Source organism: Zalophus californianus, chromosome 6, assembly GCF_009762305.2.
Source record: "Zalophus californianus isolate mZalCal1 chromosome 6, mZalCal1.pri.v2, whole genome shotgun sequence".
Taxonomy (NCBI): domain Eukaryota; kingdom Metazoa; phylum Chordata; class Mammalia; order Carnivora; family Otariidae; genus Zalophus; species Zalophus californianus.
Genome location: NC_045600.1, coordinates 24,534,203 through 24,555,168, shown reverse-complemented (window position 1 = coordinate 24,555,168; position 20,966 = coordinate 24,534,203). Strand labels below are relative to the sequence as shown.

Genomic DNA, 20,966 nt, shown 5'->3' with positions numbered 1-20,966 from the left:
TGTATACCTTCTACTTCATAACCGGAGTCAGTCAGTTGAATATTAGTAAAAGACACATTTACCTGTTCTTAAATTTTAACTTTTATCTTTTAAAAAGATTTTATTTATTTATTTGAGAGAGAGAGAATGAATGAGTGGGGGGAGGCACAGAGGGAGAAAGAGAATTCTCAAACAGACTCCCTGCTGAGCGCGGAGCCCAACGAGGGGCTCAATCTCATGACCTGAGCTGAAATCAAGAGTCAGACACTTAACCGACTGAGCCACCCAGGCGCCCCTAAATTTAACTTAAAAATCAGCATTTATAGGGGCACCTGGGTGGCTCTGTTGGTTAAGTGTCTGCCTTAGGCTTACGTCTTGATCTCTGGGTCCTGGGATAGAGCCCCACATTGGGCTTCCTGCTCGGCAGGGAGTCTGCTTCTCTCTCTCCCCCTATCACTCGTTCTCTTTCTCTCTCAAATAAAAAAATCTTAAAAAAAAAATCATTTGTAGAGAGAAAAAAAACCCCACCAATAAATAGTATTCCTTTATTCTAGCATAAGAAAAATCTTCATTCCAAATGTGGAAAATATAGAAAGCAAATTAAGAGCTGGACCTCAGTATGCTTTCAGAACAGTGGTATCTTGGGGCACTGAGTGGCTCAGTCAGTTAAGTGTCTGCCTTTGGCTCAGGTCATGATTCCAGGGTCCTGCGATCGGGCCTCACATCGGGCTCCCTGCTCAGCAGGGAGTCTGCTTCTCCCTCTCCTGTTCCCCCTGCTTATGCTCGCTAATAAATTTAAAAAAAAATCTTAAAAAGAAAAAAAAAAGAACAGTGGTATCTTTAAGAAAAGGTTTAACTGAAAGCTCCATATGGAAACAATTTAAGATTGAATTTCAGCTGGGAGAACCCATTAACCATTTATCCCCCCTGACCTCTGATATAGGATTTATTAATTTAAAACAACACATGACTAAGATCACAAAGTAAAAGACATTTATGAACTCTGACTTTAGAATATTTTTTTCATCGATATAAAACGAAAATGAATAGACAGAAAAACCCACAGTAGCCCAAAGGGATCTAGATTCCATGATTTCCTCTGATCTGATACCAAATATTTCAGATAAATAGATTTTATTTACATAAAACTGTAACTAGAAACTGCCAGTCTGCCATTATGTGGGTCACCTGGTTTGAGTGGGAATAAGGGACGGTTACAAGTATCACCATCTGTTAGCAAATAATCTACACTCAACCACTGGATTACAAGGTGAGAGGGGTTCTTAGGGGGAAAAACATGTAAACCATAGAGTTGAGTTTGATCCTTGAATGAGAGAATACTCTAGGACAGCTGTGCACTGGAGCTCATCGATAACCTTGCCTATCTCATTTTTAAAAAATGTTTTATTGTGATACAATTCACATGCCATAAAAGTCATCTTTTTAAAGTGTACAATTCAGTGCTTCTTAGTATATTCACAGAGGTGTACAATTTTCATCAGTATCTAAACTTAAAGTATTATCACCTGAAAAAAGAAACCCCATACTCACATCCTCACCCCTGCCTTCCCCAGGTCCGGACAACCATCAGTCTATTTTCTGACCCTATGGATTTGCCTATTCTGGACATTTCATAATGTGGTCTTTTGTGCCTGGCTTCTTTTACTTAGCATGTTTTCGGGTTCATCCATGTTGTAGGGCTCCAACTTCATTCTTTTGCATGTGGTTTATCCAGTTGTCCAGTACCATTTGTTGAAGAGACTATTCTTCCCCTATTACCTAGTCTGGGCTCTCTTGTAGAAAATCAACTGGCCATAGATGCTTGAGTGTATTTATGGACTCTCAGTTCTCTTCCACCATTAGTCTACAGGTCTATCCTTATGCTAGTCCGCCACTGCCTTAATTACTGTAGTTTGTAGTAAGTTTCACATCTGGGAAGTTTGACTCCTCCGACTCAGATTTTCTCTCTCCGTACTGTTTTGGCTATCTGGGGCCCCTTAACAGTTCCATATAAACTTTTTTTAAAGGCAAGTCAAACTTTGAACATCTAAATAGAAGAGAATGGAAGAAAAGCTGGTATCAGTGGGTTAAAAAAATAATAAATGCAGAAATTCCTAGTAAGATTTATGAGAAATGGGAAAATCTATTGAAAAAAATCTGAAAGGCACCATCAAAATAAAGATACAGTACCAATAATAAACTGAATCCAATTTTCCAGTGTCAGAATGTGATTAAGAATATACTCATACTTGTGGAAGTTTTGTTATATAGAAATAAGGAAGAAAAATCAGTCTTCAGCTGCTCAGAAATAAAAATGTCAATTAAATTGCTACAATGAACTCTTAAAAACATGTTTTCATAATATTAAGATTAGTAGCTCTCCAATGAATTAATGGGTACTTCTAGCAACTGAGCCATGAACAATGAGGGTTTGAACTGTGTGTGGGTCCACTTACATGTGGATTTTTTCAATAAATACAGTACTATGTCTTTTCCTTATGATCTTCTTAATAACATTTTCTTTCTTCTAGCTTACTTTATTGTTAAGACTGTGGTATATAACACATATAACTTCCAAAATATGTTTGTTATCAGTAAGGCTTTCAGTTGACTAGTACTTAAGTTTTGGGGGAGGCAAGTTACATGTAGATTTTTTTACTTTGGGATGGGGGGTCGTGTTAGCTCCCCTACCCCTGCCCCCTGTGTTGTTCAAGGTCAACCATAATTTTTTTATGCAAATATCACATTCTAGAGTTCTATAAACTCCCAGAAAGCAATACCTACTTAAAGTCTGAAATCTTGGATGTGAAATAACAGCATGTTAAGAGAATATCACAAGAATAAATTAAGAAACCATAATTAAATTCAGTAATTATGAGCCCTTACTACATGCCTGGCACTGTGGTAGGTCCTGGAGATACAGAACGAGCAAAAGAGACTTAGTCTCTGCCCTCAAGATTTATCCAGTGGAGAAGACTGCCATTAAATAATTCCAGGTGGGAAGGATTTACTAATGGGGTATCTTAAGATTCCAAGGAAATGGCAAGCAAGAGGATTGGGGAATACCCTTGAGCAAGTTTCCTTTAAGTGGAGATGTGAAGAATCAGTAGGAGTCAGCCAGGCAAAGGAGAGAGAGGGCTCAAGAGAGAAAATTCTAGAGACACAGAACAACATACAAGAAGGCTTGCAGTAGAAACAGCTAGAGTACAAAGAGAGTTAGACAGTTGTAGAGGCCATAATAAGGGAGAGCGTGGAACAAGATAAAGCCATAAATTCCCCAGCGCCCTGACTATACAGGGTCTAGTGGGCAATGCTAAACGGTTTTGAATTTTTTTTTTTTGTAAATAGCAGTGTTTTAAGCAGCATCGCATACTCCCTCCTCTATTTTACCAGTTAATTCCTTAGGTGCTCAAAGAACTTCAGGATCAACAGATGATCAATTTCATGTGATACCCAGGCCTCCTTAGTATAGGTATATTTATATCAAGGTGAGAGTGTCTACTTACGGTATCAAGTATTTCTTTGGTATGAGCTGCTGACAGGCAAAACCGGGCTCTGGACTCAATAATTGGAGTAGCAGGAAATCCCACCACAACTACACCGATATTCCGCTTCAGCATCTCCCGTCCAAAGGCACTGGGAGGAGAAAACAGGGTAAAGACACCAGGAAGAGTAATAAACCACAGAACAAAGGTCCTGAATGATTTAAAAACTCTTAGGTGATACAGACATTGGAAACTTCTATTAGGAATTTCCTCTAACTTCTTTTTAAGTTAAAATTGCCAGACTTAGGGGCAGCGGGGTGGTTCAGTCGGTTAGGCAGCTGACTCTTGATTTTGGCTCAGGTTCTGACCTCAGGGTCCTGGGAATGAGCACTGCATCGGGCTTCATGCTCAGTGGGGAGTCTGTTTGTCTCCCTCTCTCTCTGCTCCTCCCCACTGCTGGCTCGCACACACGTGCTCACACCCTCTCTCTCTCTCAAATGGATAAATAAATCTTTAAAAATATTGCCAGACTTCCTCAATTCAATCCTAAAGTGGTCTTCTCCCAAATGGTTTCCTTAACAAAGGTGAAGAATATAGCTGTCAGAGACCAAATTTTAATAGGGCTTGCCTAAACTAATTTGCAATTACAGCCTTAAAAGTGTTCCTGATGCATAAATAGCTCATTAACTTCCATGTACATTTTATTTGCTAATTATGTTGTTTCTTGACTATTCCCTTAGGCTGTTTTTTTTTTTTAAGTTTATTTATTTAAGTAATCGCTACACCCAACATGGGGCTTGAACTCAACCCTGAGATCAAGAGTGGCATGCTCTTCCTACCACACCAGCCAGGCATCCTTTCCCTTAGCATTTTAAAGCATCTGTTTGAGAATAAGAAATTCCCCCATTCTAATTACCTGCGTAACCAGCCTTTCCCCACTCCTTCTAGTACGTCCTCTGACCCTGAGCACCCTGCATCTTCAGCACACCCTCCCAAACGGTCTAGTTCTTTATTCCTGTCTGCCTCACCCTCTCTAAATCTTAATGATAATGTACACAGTTTCCCCTGTGTAGAACAGGTTAGACCCAGTTCTTTCTAAAGAAACAGTTCTAGACTAAGTCCTCCAGACCACACAACTCTTTATTTATGATAATTCCATTTAAGGAAGAGTGAGAAAACCCTACACCTCTGCTTTGGTTCATTCTCTCCATTCCCTCTGATGGTCAAATACGCATATGACTTCCTGTTGAAAACTGAACTCTTTTTCCCTCAGTGGCCACCTTTTCCCAACTGACCTCTTATTACTTTTGGAATCACCCTACTTCTGGGTTCCCTGCTTTTAATCGTTCCTCCTAGAGATCCATGTTAATGAACATTTACTGAGTGCCCTATGAGTGCCAGGGACTCTGGTGGGCACTGAGGATTCAAAGATGAATAAAAATATTTGCTCCTTTAATGAGTTCAATTAAACCTGAGAAATGATCCTTATCCATTTTATATTTAAGATCTAGTCAAAACTTACAAATCTGAAAAGGTATGTGGATTTTTTCTTTTTTTTTTTTACTAAGTCTACACTAAGCAGATAACTCTTTTTTACATTTCTGATGCAATTTTGCATATACTTATTTTGCAAATAATTGTATTAGCTCATTTCACATTACTTTTCAAATGTCTTCTGCTTTCATTATACACCTGGACTTCTCACCGGAAGCTATTCCAGGGCAAGGTTTTCCATTATGCACGAGTTGCATAAACCAAAGAAATTGGTGTAACCTGCACCTTGGGTAGTCATGCAACTAACTATATGCCCTGACCTCTCGGCCCACACTCCCCCCTTGGGCACTGCATTTTAGCTCCACGCACCTTCTTGCTACTCTTCAACTGGCTAAGCATGTTCCTGTGTTATGATCTTTGCAAAGAACTTCTTTCTCCAAGTGGCTAGCTCTGCTCCTTCCTGCTCAGATGTCACCTTCCCTTCCCCCCAGACACCCCCCTGACCACCCAGTTTGATACTGTCATCTGCCTGCCCACGGGGCACTCTCAATCTCCCATATCCTGGTTTACTTTTCCCTGTAACATGTAACGTCTTTTTTTTTTTTTTAAGATTTATTTATTTGAGAGCGAGCGAGCACGAGAGGGGGGAGGGTCAGAGGGAGAAGCAACTCCCCGTTGAGCAGGGAGCCCGATGTGGGACTCGATCCTGGGACTCTGGGATCATGACCTGAGCCGAAGGCAGTCGCTTAACCAACTGAGCCACCCAGGCCGCCCCCCTCTTCTAACAAATTACATAACGTATTTTTTGTCTGACTCCTGCCCGTTAGAACATAAGCTCCACAAGGGCAGGGATTTTTATTTTTGTGTTCTGTCCACTGATCTATCCTAATCTCCTAGAAGAGTGCATTAAACTCAAATTTGTTTAATGAAAGACTAACAAGTTAACATATTTTATAAATTGGAATCCACTATTTAATCTATGGAATTCCTAGCAAATCTAGAAGGTTAACATAATGAGGCCAAGACAATTTTTCCTAACAAAATACACAAGCCTGAATCTAATATCATGGGAGCCTTGAGTCTAATGAGACCAGTCTGTAGCCTGCAACAGAACATACCCAATTTTGGGGCACCTGAGTGGCTGAGTTGTTAAGCATCTGCCTTCGGCTCAGGTCATGATCCCAGGGATCCTGGGATCGAGCCCCACATCCGGCTCCCTGCTCCACGGGAAGCCTGCTTCTCCTTCTCCCACTCCCTCTGCTTGTGTTCCCTCTTTCGCTGTATCTCTGTCAAATGAATAAATAAATAAAAAATCTTAAAAAAGAACATACCCTATTTTGGCCGGCATGTAGAGCATCAAAGGCACCACTGGAGAGTCTTCATTCCCATAGATGATGAAGCCCATCTCTTTCAGACGTCTCCTAAAATACTTCGTGTTTTCAGCTAACTGCTGGATACACTCTTTGCCTGGAAAATCATGAGGAGGAAAGCACAAATAACACTAAGAAAAAAGGAGTGGAAAAAAGACAGCAACCTATCTCCATTTTATCAATCAGTCCTATGTTTGGTTCTTCATTTCTAACATAAAATGTTTTCACGTAACAAACTGTATGAAATATAAATATAAACAAATCTTGCTTTGTGGTCTGTCACAGGTGTTCCTAGTGGATTTTGTAGTAACATACAAAATGAAGTTTAATGATTAGTATTGTCATGGCACGTTAGCATCCTTAAACATTTAAATCAATACACCTCATTTAACACTCTACCATCCCTTCAGAGTATGTAGAATATTCACTGTTCCCTTCATTTTACAGATTAGGCGACTCTCACAAAGGTCCTGGCCTGCAGTCACAAGGTAATAAGGCACAGCTGAGACTAGAATCTAGGTCTCTCAACTTCAATATTCATCCCAATGAACCAAGCTGCAAATACTTGTACACATATGACCAGATATAGAGCCATCAGAGCCCCAAATTTTCCCCTTAAGAGTTTGAGTTTATGTCACCATCTCCCTGAAACATCTATCAGACAACAGTAGTGTATCCATAATAACATCATATTTTTTTAAAAGATTTATTTGACAGAGAGAGACACAGCGAGAGAAGGATCACAAGCAGGGGGGAGTGGGAGAGGGAGAAGCAGGCTTCTTGCTGAGCAAGGAGCCTGATGTGGGGCTCGATCCCAGGACCCTGGGATCATGACCTGAGCCGAAGGCAGATGCTTAACGAGTGAGCCACCCAGGCGCCCCCATAATGTCATATTTTTAATCCTAGTTTGTTCATCTTCCCTAAAATACAAATGGAATAAAACAAACATTTCTCAAACTGCTAACTAACTAAATGTGTGGACTGGGTTTTGACATTATGGTAGGTCAATCTATGAACAGATGTCCAAACAATCGTTCTGTCCTAAGAGTAAGCCTAGGGGCACCTGGGTGGCTCAGTTGGTTAAGCGACTGCCTTCGGCTCAGGTCATGATCCTGGAGTCCCGGGATCGAGTCCCACATTGGGCTCCCTGCTCAGCAGGGAGTCTGCGTCTCCCTCTGACCCTCTTCCCTCTCGTGCTCTCTATCTCTCATTCTCTCTCTCTCAAATAAATAAATAAAATCTTTAAAAAAAAAAGAGTAAGCCTAAATTCAAAACATCAGCTTGCAAAGGGCTAAGAACTGTTTCAGGGTCTTCTCGACCACAAATACTCATAAACAAGAAAAGGTTGCAGTCATTTTCTCACATATATTAGAGAGCCAACAAATTCACATTTTAAAAAATACAAATATCATACAATTCAAAAGATAAGTAATCAGTTTATCAGAAATACAGGTGGTTAACCAACGTCCTTAGAATACCAACTTATCCAACCATTCACTGATGAATAGCTACCCTCAGTAAGTCTGCTACAAATAACCCACAGTTAATACTTTGTGCAAATAATTTTAGGTTGACTTCGACTGGCTTACTGTGAGCACTGAAGAACGCCACTTCAGTTATGACCCCGTCTCACAATAAAGCAGACATTAAAGTATGTTACATTTCAGTATGTCTATATCTGATGATTCTGTGCCCAGGTTTTCCCCCAGAAATACCAATACATGCTTACTCCACATTTAGAAAAAGAGACTTCCACTTCTGGCCAGGATAGAGTACCCAGGACCAGATTTACCTTTCTGCTGTCCACAACAGAAAACTGGAAAAAGCACATAAAACAAAATGTATATAGAATGGTTTTCAAACACCGGGTCATAGGCAGCACTGGACTGTGCTGTTGGAGAAGGAAAACAAAACATGAGCCTCTGGATTGCTCCCTGACTGGCTAGAGGCAGGTCCCAGGCTGTTTGCTGCCCAGGGAGAGGAACCTAGTCTGGTCAGGGGAGGACACCAGAGATTGGAGTTGGGGAGTCTGCAGGAGGGGCCCCTTCAGCCTTTGGAGGAGTGCCATCCGCTCTGCATGAGAAGAAACCACCAGGGGCTGTGGAAAGAACTACCAGAAAGCAGCAGAGTCAATAGTTCCTGGTGCTCATATGGAGTTGGCAACAGTTTGTATTTTCACCTCCCAAAATGGGAAGACCTCAGAATCACACTAGCCGTGGAGTGAAATTAGCCCTAGACTAAAAGTTGCTGTGGATCTATCCTAACAAACCTTAAAAGCAAGTCTGGAAAGGATCCAATTGATTCCAAGAACAAAGTCCAACAACACTACCTAAAGGAATACAACAAAGCGCAGCCCCTGATAATGTAAAATTTGCAACGTCTGGCATACAATAAAAAATTCCAGGCATTCAAAGAAACAGGAAAATATGACCCATCAACCAGGAGATAAGTCAATCAACAGAAACAGACCAGAAATGACAGAGTATCAGCAGACAAGGATGTACAAAATGCTATTATAAATACCCTCCCTACATTCAGAAAGGTGGAGGAAACACGATAAAGGGAGAAAGGAAATATATAAAAAGGAACAAACAATTGATACAGGCAACAATGCTGATGGATCTCAAAAGCATTATGTTACATGAAATAAGCCAGACACAGGTTATACAGTGTATGCATTCATTTATAGGAAAGTCTAAAAGACATAATTACAGACACAGAAGACAGATTAGTGATTGCCAGGGAGTGGAGAGAGAACTGACAGCAGAGGGGTATGAGGGAACTTTTGGGGGGGGGTGACAAAAATATTCTAGCCCTTGACTGTGGTATGGTTACCTGACTGTATACATTTGTCAAAACTCATGGAATTATACACTTAAAATTGGTGAATTTTACTGTATACAAATGATATCTCATTAAAGATTATTTATTGTTTTTTAAAATATTTATTTATTTGACAGAGAGAGAGACACACACACAGCGAGAGAGGGACATAAGCAGGGGGAGTGGGAGAGGGAGAAGCAGGCTTGCCGCGGAGCAGGGAGCCCGATGCGGGGCTCGATCCCAGGACCCAGGGACCATGACCTGAGCCGAAGGCAGATGCTTAACGACTGAGCCACCCAGGCGCCCCTAAAGATTTTTTAAAAAATTTAGTGAAACACTTGCATATTAGTATACGTTATTTTTTTTCTGTACCCACTTTATTATTTTGCAACTTGCTACCTTTTTCTCATCACAAACCAGTTAAAAATTTTTTTTCTCAGTCCAAGAGTAGCAAGAAAAATTATCAAGGAAGAAAACAAATCTGAAGGATGTAGACCTTAACTTTTCCTTTTTTTTTTTTTAAAGATTTTATTTATTCATTTATTTGAGAGAGAGAGAGAGAGAGAGCACAAGCAGGGGGAGGGGCAGAGGGAGAAGCAGGCTCCCCAATGAGCGGGGAGCCCAACTCGGGGCTCGATCCCAGGACTCCGGGATCATGACCTGAGCCAAAGGCAGATGCTTAACTGACTGAGCCATCCACGTGCCCCAGACCTTAACTTTTCCAATTACTGTATCATTCTAAGTAAGTTTTCTTTAATGAAAGGAAGTGAAAATCTCAGTCTCACTATTCATCACCTCTGCTCTCTGACGAGAAGAGTCCCAGAAGAAAATACATCTAAAATGACACTCACATAACACAACATGAAGATAGTGGGAATAGCATTTAAAGTCTCCAACTTACACATCCCATTATTGTTGAACAGTATTCCTTTGTAAAGATACACCACCATTGTTTTGTTCGTATATCCACTCATATGTTACTGGACATCAAGGGATTACCAACCTTCACTTTGGCAGCTATAAAGTTTAGATCAAAAAGAATTCTCTCCTAAACATGTATTTAAGCATCCTAGTCACACTGGAATTGAAATAAAATTTAAAAATAAAATGAAAATAATAATAATAAAAGAATTAACAGCTCAATTTCACTTGATCCTGACTGCTTTTAGATGGATATAATAAAAGAATGTATTATTTATACTTTATACATAAAGAAACAGGCCCAGGGATGTTAAATTATTTCTCTAAGGCCTTTCTTTCAGGAGGTAGATCAAGGTTTTCTGATTCTGTCAATGCTTTTTCTTCTACACCACATCAAGCAATTATGTATTTTTCAAACTTTAAGGTGTTCAGTCCTTTATTGGGTAAGAGTATCTGTGTCTTATTTTTAAACAGCACTTACTGGCAATGAATGGAGGAGGGATGAATGGGTGCAGGAGCCTAAGGAGACACAGGGCAAGTATGAGACAAGTGAAAAGCAATTCTTCCAATCAACTCACCCTGAACAGCAAACTGCAATCTCTGCTGGTGAGTACAGGAATAAAGACTGAGTGGAAGTGTCAAGGCCAGTGCTAAAGAAGTCAGCTCAGAAATGGCCATCGTAGGGAATCACACAAATTAAGTGGTCTGTTGAACCTACAAAAGTCGTAGCCTGAACCATGAAACTGCTGATATTTGACTGTCACCTAAAAATGGCAATTTCTTATGGTTCAACCAAATAATTTCAAAGGCAATAATAGGAAAAGTAGACAAATAACTGCAAACAATTCAGTAAGCTCTGGCACTTATACATACTGGGAAGTAGTTACAAAGTTATTCCTTATTCTTAAGGTGATGCTGAATTTTAAAGACAACACAGTTACCCATTTTGAATTAAATATCATCTAAAATACTAGTTAAGAGGCACCTGGGTGGCTCAGTCAGTTAAGCGTCTGCCTTCACCTCAGGTCATGATCCTAGGGACCTGGGATCCAGCCCCAGGCTGGGCTCTCTGCTCAGTGGGAAGCCTGCTTCTCCCTCCCCCCAGCCCAGCCCCACCATGTGCGCGCTCTGTCTGAAATAAATAAAATCCTTAATAATATAAAAAAAAATACTAGTTAATACTAATGCAAGAAGTGTAATTGCTACTTTAATCCAATCTGCTAGCTCAGTTCCAAGAAGTTTTCTTACCGGAGTTGCAGCAAGTTATACTGGGCTGGAAAAATGGTCTAACAGCGATTTTTTTTTTCTTTCTTCCTTTTTTTTAAAGTAATCTCTACACACGGGACTCAAACTGATGACCCCAACAAGAGTCACATGTTCTACCAAGTGGGCCAGGCAGATGCCCCTCTAATAGGGATTTAAAACATGTAAAGTGTAAAAAGAAGGTTTAGCCTTATTTTAAAAAAATCTCTTAAAATGTCTTTATTCTTTCAAGAACACAGATGGTAACAGAAGAGGTCAGCATTCTTCTCTACTTTTCAAACATAAATCTTTTTATTTATTTTTATTTTTTTTAAAGATTTTATGTATTTGACAGAGAGAGACACAGCGAGAGAGGGAACACAAGCAGGGGGAGTGTGAGAGGGAGAAGCAGGCTTCCCGCCGAGCAGGGAGCCGATGTGGGGCTCAATCCCAGGACCCTGGGATCATGACCTGAGCCGAAGGTAGAGGTTTAACGACTAAGCCACCCAGGCGCCCCTCAAACATAAATCTTTAAGGATGATAAAAAGCAAAGCAATTCTGAGAAAACCTCTATACTGATTCTCTTGAAGTTTACAACTAAACCTCACTTTGTGGCTGTGTGTTTGTGGAGTTCTTCAATAAAAATCTGTGGTGTGGTACAAAAGAGAGAAAGAAAAGGAAACAGGAATACATAATTTAATTTCTCAGAAAATGTAAAAGATAACTTTAATAGGTCATTTTTAGTCCTCAACTTCTTTGCAATAAATTTTATGCTTAGGAAGTGATGAAGGATCAAAAGATTGTGATGGCATCATTAGGTTTAATTCTTTTAAGGAAAGAGAAAACCTAAAAAGGAGGGGCATCACAATTATTTACCTACTGATAACCTATATTAATAACTTTATATCACTTTTACAAAATAGGATTAGATTTGGAGCTATATATATTAACCGCTGCCAAACAGATTGTGAAGTTGAACCAACTGCATTCCAGATGTTATCCAAAAGGTCTATTTTATCACGTCTTAATCCAGATTCCTCGGGATTCTCATTCAGCCATGTAAACTTAATGTTTGAAGGAACTACCGGACTCAAAATTTCATACGCCCTCTCAGACAGGTATCAATCAGAACAGATAGTATTCTATGAGCTACAAATTTTCTAAAGTCTCAGGACTGGTTAAAAAAACGGGATAAGACCTATGTACAAAGTGAGGGGATACAAAAGGCAGCAGACATTTTGTCTTAAATGGTGTTAGTGCTAACTACTCAGAAGTTATGCTTCAAAGAATATAACATGTACTCACCTGCTTAAATAGCAATATAATTGTCAATTTAGGTGATGAGCTTTTATATAACTTATAATCAACAAAATATGTCTGAGTCTGCAACTTCAAAAACAACATTTCCGGTGTTAACTGAAATCTTTCAAAATAAAGGACACAAATATAAATGATATTCAGCCAGAGTTGATCCCCTAACTCACATCATACTCCATTATACAGCTCCTAATCTTCTTAGATTTCCTGGATATGCTGATATAATCTGCTTTCCTGGGAAAAATAAAATAAAATTACTGCTACTCTTCAGACTTATACTTCCCAATTAATTATAATGGGCTGGAATAATTTGAAATTGAAGAACTTCTTCCCCCACTTCCCCCTTCTTAAAGGGATAATCTCAAAGCAGATATGGGTTTTCTTAATTGAGGGTCCCCCAAACAAAACAGGTAGCCCCAAGAATGGTTTCAATTAGTTTTCAGCATTAATCACGAGGTAAGGGTCATAAGACAGGATAAAATATGGAAAAAAACTACCCAACACCTTGTTCTAATTATACTCTTAAACACATTACATTGTGGATATTTTACATAATATCTCTTAATACTTTATGTCTCAGAATTGAATTTAACTATCAATCTTTTAGTTTAATCATCTGTCCAAATGTCTCATTTTTGCTATTTGGAAAGTTACTTTTTCTAATATTTACTGTGGTTGGATTATACTGCAGAGTAGAAAGGAACGATGTTTCCCTCCAGCGGTTTTTCCTCTTGAAAAGCATTTTTAAAAAATAGAATAAACAGGGACATTCTGTGTTTACTTTGCCTATGTTAAGCGTGTGTTGCCACTGAAATCTACAATGAGGTTATACCTTAAAGATCTCTTAAATGAATGTTTATATAATATCAGGTAAATGAGATCACATGCAAACTATGTTTTCAAAGGCTATTCCTATGATTATGGAAGCTCTTAGTACTTTTCTCTTCAAGGCACAGAAAGGATGTAGTATATAGCAAGCACAGTGCCAGGCTCAATAAATGCTTCTTCCCTTTCTTTTTCATTTCAGCTACTGTATCTCTAAATATTACCATGTTGACTACCATCCAGCCTTATCTCCTGATAAGATACTACTTTATAGTCTACCGTCAGTGAATGTAAGAATGTTGATTCATATTAATCTAAATTGGCGTTCTCTTCTACTAGTGGTGCTACATCTGAATCCAATGTAAGGACAACAGCTCAATCTCTTGCTAGCCTGGAAGTATTTTGGGCCAAGATGAAGAGGGAATCAGGTCTGCCTTAACTATTGCTATCATGGCAATAGTTCCGAGAACTGTCAATTATTTGCATGGTAGAAGATCTCAGATGCAAAATCACGACACTTTCCAAAGAGACAAGTACACCTAAGGCTGAGAACTAAAATTCCTTTTATGCTCAATACGTAAACCACAGCATCTTTCCTACATCAGTAACTTCTGAGAGGAAGAACAGACTTAGTAGGGCTGCACTCCTTTTCCTTTTAGAAAGAGCAAGTTTAAGAGTTATTCTGCAGCAGAGGAAACTAAACCAACGCCCGGAGGCGCTAAGTCACTCCAATGGAGGAACCAGGATTTGAATTCCCTGGTTCTTCTAGTCTCTTTTTTCTTTTCTTTTCTCTCTCTCTTTTTTTTTTTTTTAGATTTATTTATTTATTTTAGAGGGGCAGGGAGGAGCAGAGGGAGAGGGAGAGAAAAACTTAGGCAGACTCTACTACATGCTGAGCCAAACACAGGGCTAGATTTCTTGACCCTGAGATCACGACCTGAGCTGAAACCAAGAGCCGGAGGCTTAACTGATGAAGCCACCCAGACGCCCCGCTGGTTCTTCTAGTTTCTAAGACTGTGCCCTTAGCCACTGCTCACTGATCCACTCCAGCTTCCGTATTAAGTAGGTCTTGAAAGGGAATGGTAGTTAACGGGAATGAAAAAGGAGAACTGAGTAACTGTTTAATTGAAGTCACTGACAGGGCTTGCTGGCACATACCTTGGAGACTTACCTGTCTCTTAGGACCTTTCACTAACTTGGCCTCCACCACCCCAGCCCGGGAGGCCACTCGGCTCCTGGATTCTTGGGCCCTGTCCATCTGCTCCTAGGGAAAGAGGCGGTGCCCAGAGACTTGCTTTCATCTGTAGCCTCCTTCGTAACAACGCTCCAACTGATCTTAAGGGTTAAACTGCTTCAAGCTTCTGCATTCTTTGCTTCCTGACCTAAGTCCCTGATCTGTAGCAGACCTGACTTATTTCCTCTGAGATTTGCAGACCACTGGTCTTGAGGCGTGGAGGACTCAACCTTCCCGCAGATAAGGCCTGACTCCACGTGAAAACAGCTTTCCCGATGCCAGACGTCTGTTCAGGCTCATGTCCACTCAGGAGAGCTGCCGGACACTGGCTTCTCCTGCATGCAGCCCCCTCCCCTTTCCCGTGCCTTCCCTTTTAAAAGCCTCGGGCTTGCCCTGGATGGGGAAGATGGTCTTTGAGACGGTAGTCTACCACCTTGCCAGGTTGCCGGTTTCCTGAATAAAGCAACCTTTCCTTTCCCACCATCACTTGTCTCTCCAGTATCGATTTTCATGTGGCGAGAAGCCAAATCTGAGTTTGGAACTGGTTCTCTTGTCTGGTAACACTTGCAAATTTCCATTCTAAGATTTCTATCACTGCTCTATCTTCCAAAGGGGGGCATCCTGGAAAATTTCAGTCAACCATTGCCAGTATTTCTTAGTAAGACTGCTATTGGCATTTGGGGCACAATTCTTGGTTAAGGCTGTCCAGTGTCCTGAAGAGCATTTAGAATCACTAACCCCTTGGCGATAAATGCCAATACCACTTCCTCATAGCCCAGTCTGTGATACCAAACATGCCCCTAGATGTTTCCCAATGTGCCTTAGGAAGGCAGCACAGTTCTTGGTTAGTTGAGAACTACTATTGGCCCTAAAGTTATTTCTTCACAGGGAGCATGGGTTTCTTTTCTCTTTAGCCTTAAACTTAAGTTGGAGATGCATTAGCTGTATATAGATCTTAGGCATGTTTTTACCTCCCTTAGATTCAATTACCAATTATCTGGAGGAAGATATACATGTGGGGCAATCTGGTATATTTAGAGTATAAAACCACACATGGGAAAAACCAATATAAAATATGAGCTAACTGATTAACAGTGTATGAAAAGGCAATACTTTATGATTAGGTAGGGCCTCTCTTCAGCAGGCCCTTTCCTTACTTTCCTGGAATTTTATTTCTATTCCATTAATTTGACTGTTCCAAATTATTACAGCTTATATCATATATTGTACTCCCTCATTACTCTACTCTCTCCAGTTTTTCTCCTCCTTCTATTGAGATATAATTCATGTCCTGTAAAATTCACCCCTTTACAATGTACAATTCAGTGGTTTTTAGTAGAATCACAAAGTTGTGCCACCATCACCAGTATGTCATTCACCTCCCCCGCCCCAGGAAACTCCATAACTGTTAGCAGTCCTTCCCCATTTCCTCTCCCATTAATCTACTTCTTGTCTCTATGAATTTGCCTATTATGGACGTTTCATATAAATGGAAAAATATAATATGTGGCCCATGGTGTCTTCCTTCTTTCACTTAACATGATGTTTCCAAGGTTCATCCATGTTGTAGCATGCGTCAGTACTTCATTCTTTTTTAATTGTCTTTGAGTGGATACACCACATTTTGTTTACCCACTCATCAGCTGATGCACATTGGGTTGTTTGCACTTTTTGGCTATTGTGAATAATGCTGCTATAAACATTCGTGTACAAGTTATCATGTAGACATATGTTTTCAATTTGGTTGGGAATACACCCAGGAAGAGAATTTCTGGGTAATATGCTAATTCCATGGTGTCTGGTGTGTGAGGAACTTGAAACTGTTTTCCAAAGTAGCCTGGCAATTTTACATTTCCACCAGTAACATGGGAGCATTCCAATTTCTTGGATCCTCACTAACAATGTTAGTCTGTCTTCTTTATTCTAGTGTGTGTAAGGTGGTTTCCTGTGGTTTTCATTTGCAAATCCCTAATGTCTAACAGGTTTGAATAACTTCTTTTTTTGAGCTTATTGGCCATTTGTGTATCTTCTTTGGAGAAATACTTATTTGAATCCTTTGCCCATTTTTTAATTGGGTGTTTTAATTGGTTTTAGTATGAGTTGTAAAAGTTCTTTCTTATCAGACATGATTTACAAAATTCCTCCCGTTCTGAGGGCTGTATTTTCACTTTCTGGATGAGGTGTCCAGAACACCTTTCAAACAACAAAAGCTTTGATGAAGTACAATTTATTTTTCTTGGTTGCTTGTTCTTTTGAGTGTTAGAACTAAGAAATCACTGCCTGGGTGCCTTGATGGTGCAGTCGGTAAGACTCTCTCCCCCTCTCCCTCTGCCCTTCCCCGGATACACACACTCTCTCAAAAATAAATAAATCTTAAAAAAAAAAAGAGAGAAAAGAAAAAAGAAATCACTGTCTAATCCCACAGTCATGAGGATTTACATCTATGTTTCTTCTAAGAGTTTTGTAAATTTAGCTCTTACATTTAGGCCTTTGATCCATATTAAGTTATTTTTATATATGGTGGGAGGTAGGGGTCCAACTTCATTTTTTTGCATGTAGATATGCAGTTGTCTCAGAATCATTCATTAGAAAACTGTTCTTTCCCCATTGGACTGTCCTGTTGAATACCAACTAATCATAAATTAAAAAGTTTACTTCTGGACTCTCAGTTGTATCTTTTTTTTTTTTTTAAGATTTATTTATTTTAGAGAGAGTGAGCAGGAGAAGGGTCGCAGAGGGAGGGAGAGAATCCTGAAGCTGATTCCCCGCTGAGTGCAGAGCCTGACACAGGGCTCAATTCCAAGACCCCGAGATCATGACCTGAGCCGAAATCAAGAGTCAGCCACTCGACTGACTGAGCGACCCTGGTGCCCCCAGACTCTCAGTTGTATTTCTTGGTCTATGTATTTATACTTATGCTGGTATGACACTATCTTGATACTACAGCTTTGGGACATGAGACTCCTCTAACTTTGTTCTTTTTCAAGTCTGACTATTATAGGTCTCTTGCATTTCCATATGAATATTAGGATTTGCTTGCCAATTTCTACAAAAAACGTAGCTGGGATTTTGAAAGGGATATTGCTGAATCTATAGATCAACTTGGGAAGTACTGTCATCTTAACAATACTAAGTCCTCCAAGCCATGAGCACAGATATCTTTCCATTTGCTTAGGTCTTCTTCCTGTTTTGGTACATTTTTTTCTTGGGTAGAATGTAGTAAATATTGCCAAAATATTGAGTTGGGTTGAGAAGGCAAGGCAAAGGAAGAAATGAATAAACACATTTAATATAAAATGATACAGTTCCGGGCGCCTGGGTGGCTCAGTTCGTTGGGCGACTGCCTTCGGCTCAGGTCATGATCCTGGAGAACCGGGATCGAGTCCTGCATCGGGCTCCCTGCTCAGCAGGGAGTCTGCTTCTCCCTCTGACCCTCCCCCCTCTCATGTGCTCTCTCTCTCTCATTCTCGCTCTCTCAAATAAATAAATAAAATCTTAAAAAAAAATAAAATGATACAGTTCCTTAACCATCTGAGCCACCCAGGCGCCCCAAAATGATACAGTTCCTAATTTGAGTAAGAATAAATAATGTTTCTTCTTTTCTCCACTTCCCTTTCTAATCCCCTCTGGAAATGTGTTTTTAAATGTATTAAAATGTGTTGGAAAGGTTATACTGAGTATTGACAAGAGTATCTGGAACTCTCAAGATGTTGCTAGTCAGACTGTGAACTGGTACTTTGTAAAAATGGCAATATATGCTGAACCTAAGCATATGTCTATTCTATAATCTGGCAGTGCTATTCCTAGGTACAAACACCCAACAGAATTGTGTACCAAAAGACACATACAAGAGTGCCACTCTTAATAACAGCCCAAATCAGGAAACAACCAAAATGTCCATTAGCAGAATGAATAACTAGAAATATATTCTAACAATATTTATTGTTTGATACTAGGCAGCAATGCAAATGAACTACATTGTACCACCCAAATGTGCAAATAAATCTCAAGACATAATGATGAATAATATACAACAGATTCAAGAGTGATTATATGTATTATATGTATGATTCCACTCATATGAAGCTCAAGAACAGGCAAAACTAATAAATAGTGATAGAAGTCAAAATAGTGTCAAAATTATCTTTAGTCACTATGTCAAAAACTAATGATGTAATGTATGGTGTTTAACATAACATAAAAAAAACCATCATGTTGCATGCCTTAAACTTAAAAAAATATCTTTAGCAAGTTGGAATGGAGACTGGGAAGAGGCATAAGATAGCTTTCTGGGAAATGGAAATGTTCTATTTCATGATCTGGGGGGTGGTTAGACAGGTGTGTATTCACTGAACTGTATGCCTAAGATTTGTGCACGTTATTGTAGGAATGTTAATACTTAAATAAAAGTTAAAATAAACATTTAAATACTTGGAAAATCAAAGGAAGTTAAAAAAACTGGAATGAGATTAAATTTCTGATCCCTCAATTTATAATCTTAAGTATATCCAACCACTATTTAAGTAACCACCCTTAATAAAAATCACCCTTTTACTTAAAAAACAAAACCAAATAGAACTATCTAGATATTCCAGGGTGGTCTCGGGCATTCTCCTGCCAGCCTTTGTTATTCAAGACAAACCTGGAAAAATATTGAAATTTTTTGGTGCTGGGTGTTCCAGGAATTTCTAAGACAAGGGGAAGTGTTATGAAGCCCTTGCCTGGAGGCAGGAAATGAAAGCATAAAGGGGCTGGCCCTTCCTTTCTTTTCTCCTTTGTCTTTTTAAATGATCATATGAATAAAGGCACAAATCAGACAATACTAACCATAAAAATATTTATTTTCCACCTGTGCATCTGCTTTCATTCTCATAAAGTCATTTTTCCCTAGACATTTTAGTATCAGGTTTTTCTTCTACATACTTTGCAAGAGGGAGAAACTGAGGAAAGGCCAGCACAAAGTATCGCTAACAAGTCTGGTTCCCACTGCCTACTGGACGACTGCCTTTTAGGAGAGCTACGGGACATTATAATTGGAATTATCAGCGTGTGATGGGGCACAGAACTACTCAGCAGAGAACAAGTTAAGATGATGCTACCGTAGGACTGCAGCAGGAATAAGGGTTCACCAGAGAGATCAATTTGGGATTAAAAAAGCTTAACCGTCTCTGGGTGAGTCTAATATTATCAATGCGCAAAAAAAACAGGGTCTCTTGAGACTGTGTTTCCTAAGAAAGACTCAAATCTGAAAATCTGACCATCAAATATGGTAATATTGGCAAAATATTAATTTCTCAGAACTAATGCTTTTGATAAATTAGAAGAGAAGGATGGGTTCTTTTGGAAGTGGAGGGTTTGACTTCCATTTTAAGAGGGGTAAAGCTGAGCAGAGGGAGTAGATGCAGACAGTTTACAGAAGGCTGGACTTGTCCCAGGACTTAAGATATTCCTGAACTAAATAAACCCCAGGTGAACAGAACATTCCGTACATGTGCAAGCATATCCTTTAATACAGAGAACTGCTGGGATTCCTGACTCCACTTAATCAGGAAATCAGAGTTCTAAAAATAATTTTTATTTCTTCCAAGAAAGAAGAAGTGGGTTGGCAAGTGAACATTTAGATTTGATAACCAACAGTAATAAAAAATATTCTGAAGTCTCTGGGGTTTTCAGGAGCCTAAAGGAAAATAATGGAATGTTGAATCCCCGTTAAAACTGCTACTTACTTTTTTTTAAATATGTACATCTACAAAAGTCTCAATAAAATGTGTAAGTTTGTTTCACACCATATTACTACTCCATATAAATGATGAACTATTCCATCAAATTCAGTATTGTCAATTAAAAGTGCTCAGATTTGAGAAAAATGACCAATTTATATTAAGTTCACCAAGTAAGAGTTAAAATTGTGCATACACAGTAGCTGTGAATATGCTTTAGGATTTTTTTTAAGTCTGCTAAAATAAAATTGGGATGTTTATTACTTTTTCTACTGGTAGCAGTGAAAATCAGTAGACACTATACTTTTGTCTTTTTCAAATGAGCTGCATTAAAACCATACTTTCTCAAGGAAATACTGTTTCAAAATCCTCAAAATGTTTAGATATCAAAGACAAATACAGATTTTTTTTTCATTAATGGTGAGGAGAAACAAGAGATCCAGTTTAATCAAGATCTGCCATTTATAAATTTTAAGCATGTAACTGAGCTAAAAGATTGAGAGATTATAACAATTACAGGTAGAGAATATCATTTGTGCAATTTCTAGGTTCAGTA

General features: G+C 39.3%; 1 protein-coding gene across 1 annotated transcript in view; it reads right to left on the bottom strand.

Moving 5' to 3' along the window:
• The window catches only part of SPTLC2 (serine palmitoyltransferase long chain base subunit 2), a 104,058-nt gene that overhangs the window by 6,369 nt on the left and 76,723 nt on the right, over positions 1-20,966 (bottom strand). The window contains exons 10-11 of the mRNA XM_027569762.2: positions 6,290-6,425; positions 3,486-3,615 (exon numbers count right to left, since the gene is read on the bottom strand). Coding sequence (XP_027425563.1) covers positions 3,486-3,615; positions 6,290-6,425 — 266 coding nt within the window. The remainder of the gene's footprint in view (positions 1-3,485; positions 3,616-6,289; positions 6,426-20,966) is intronic.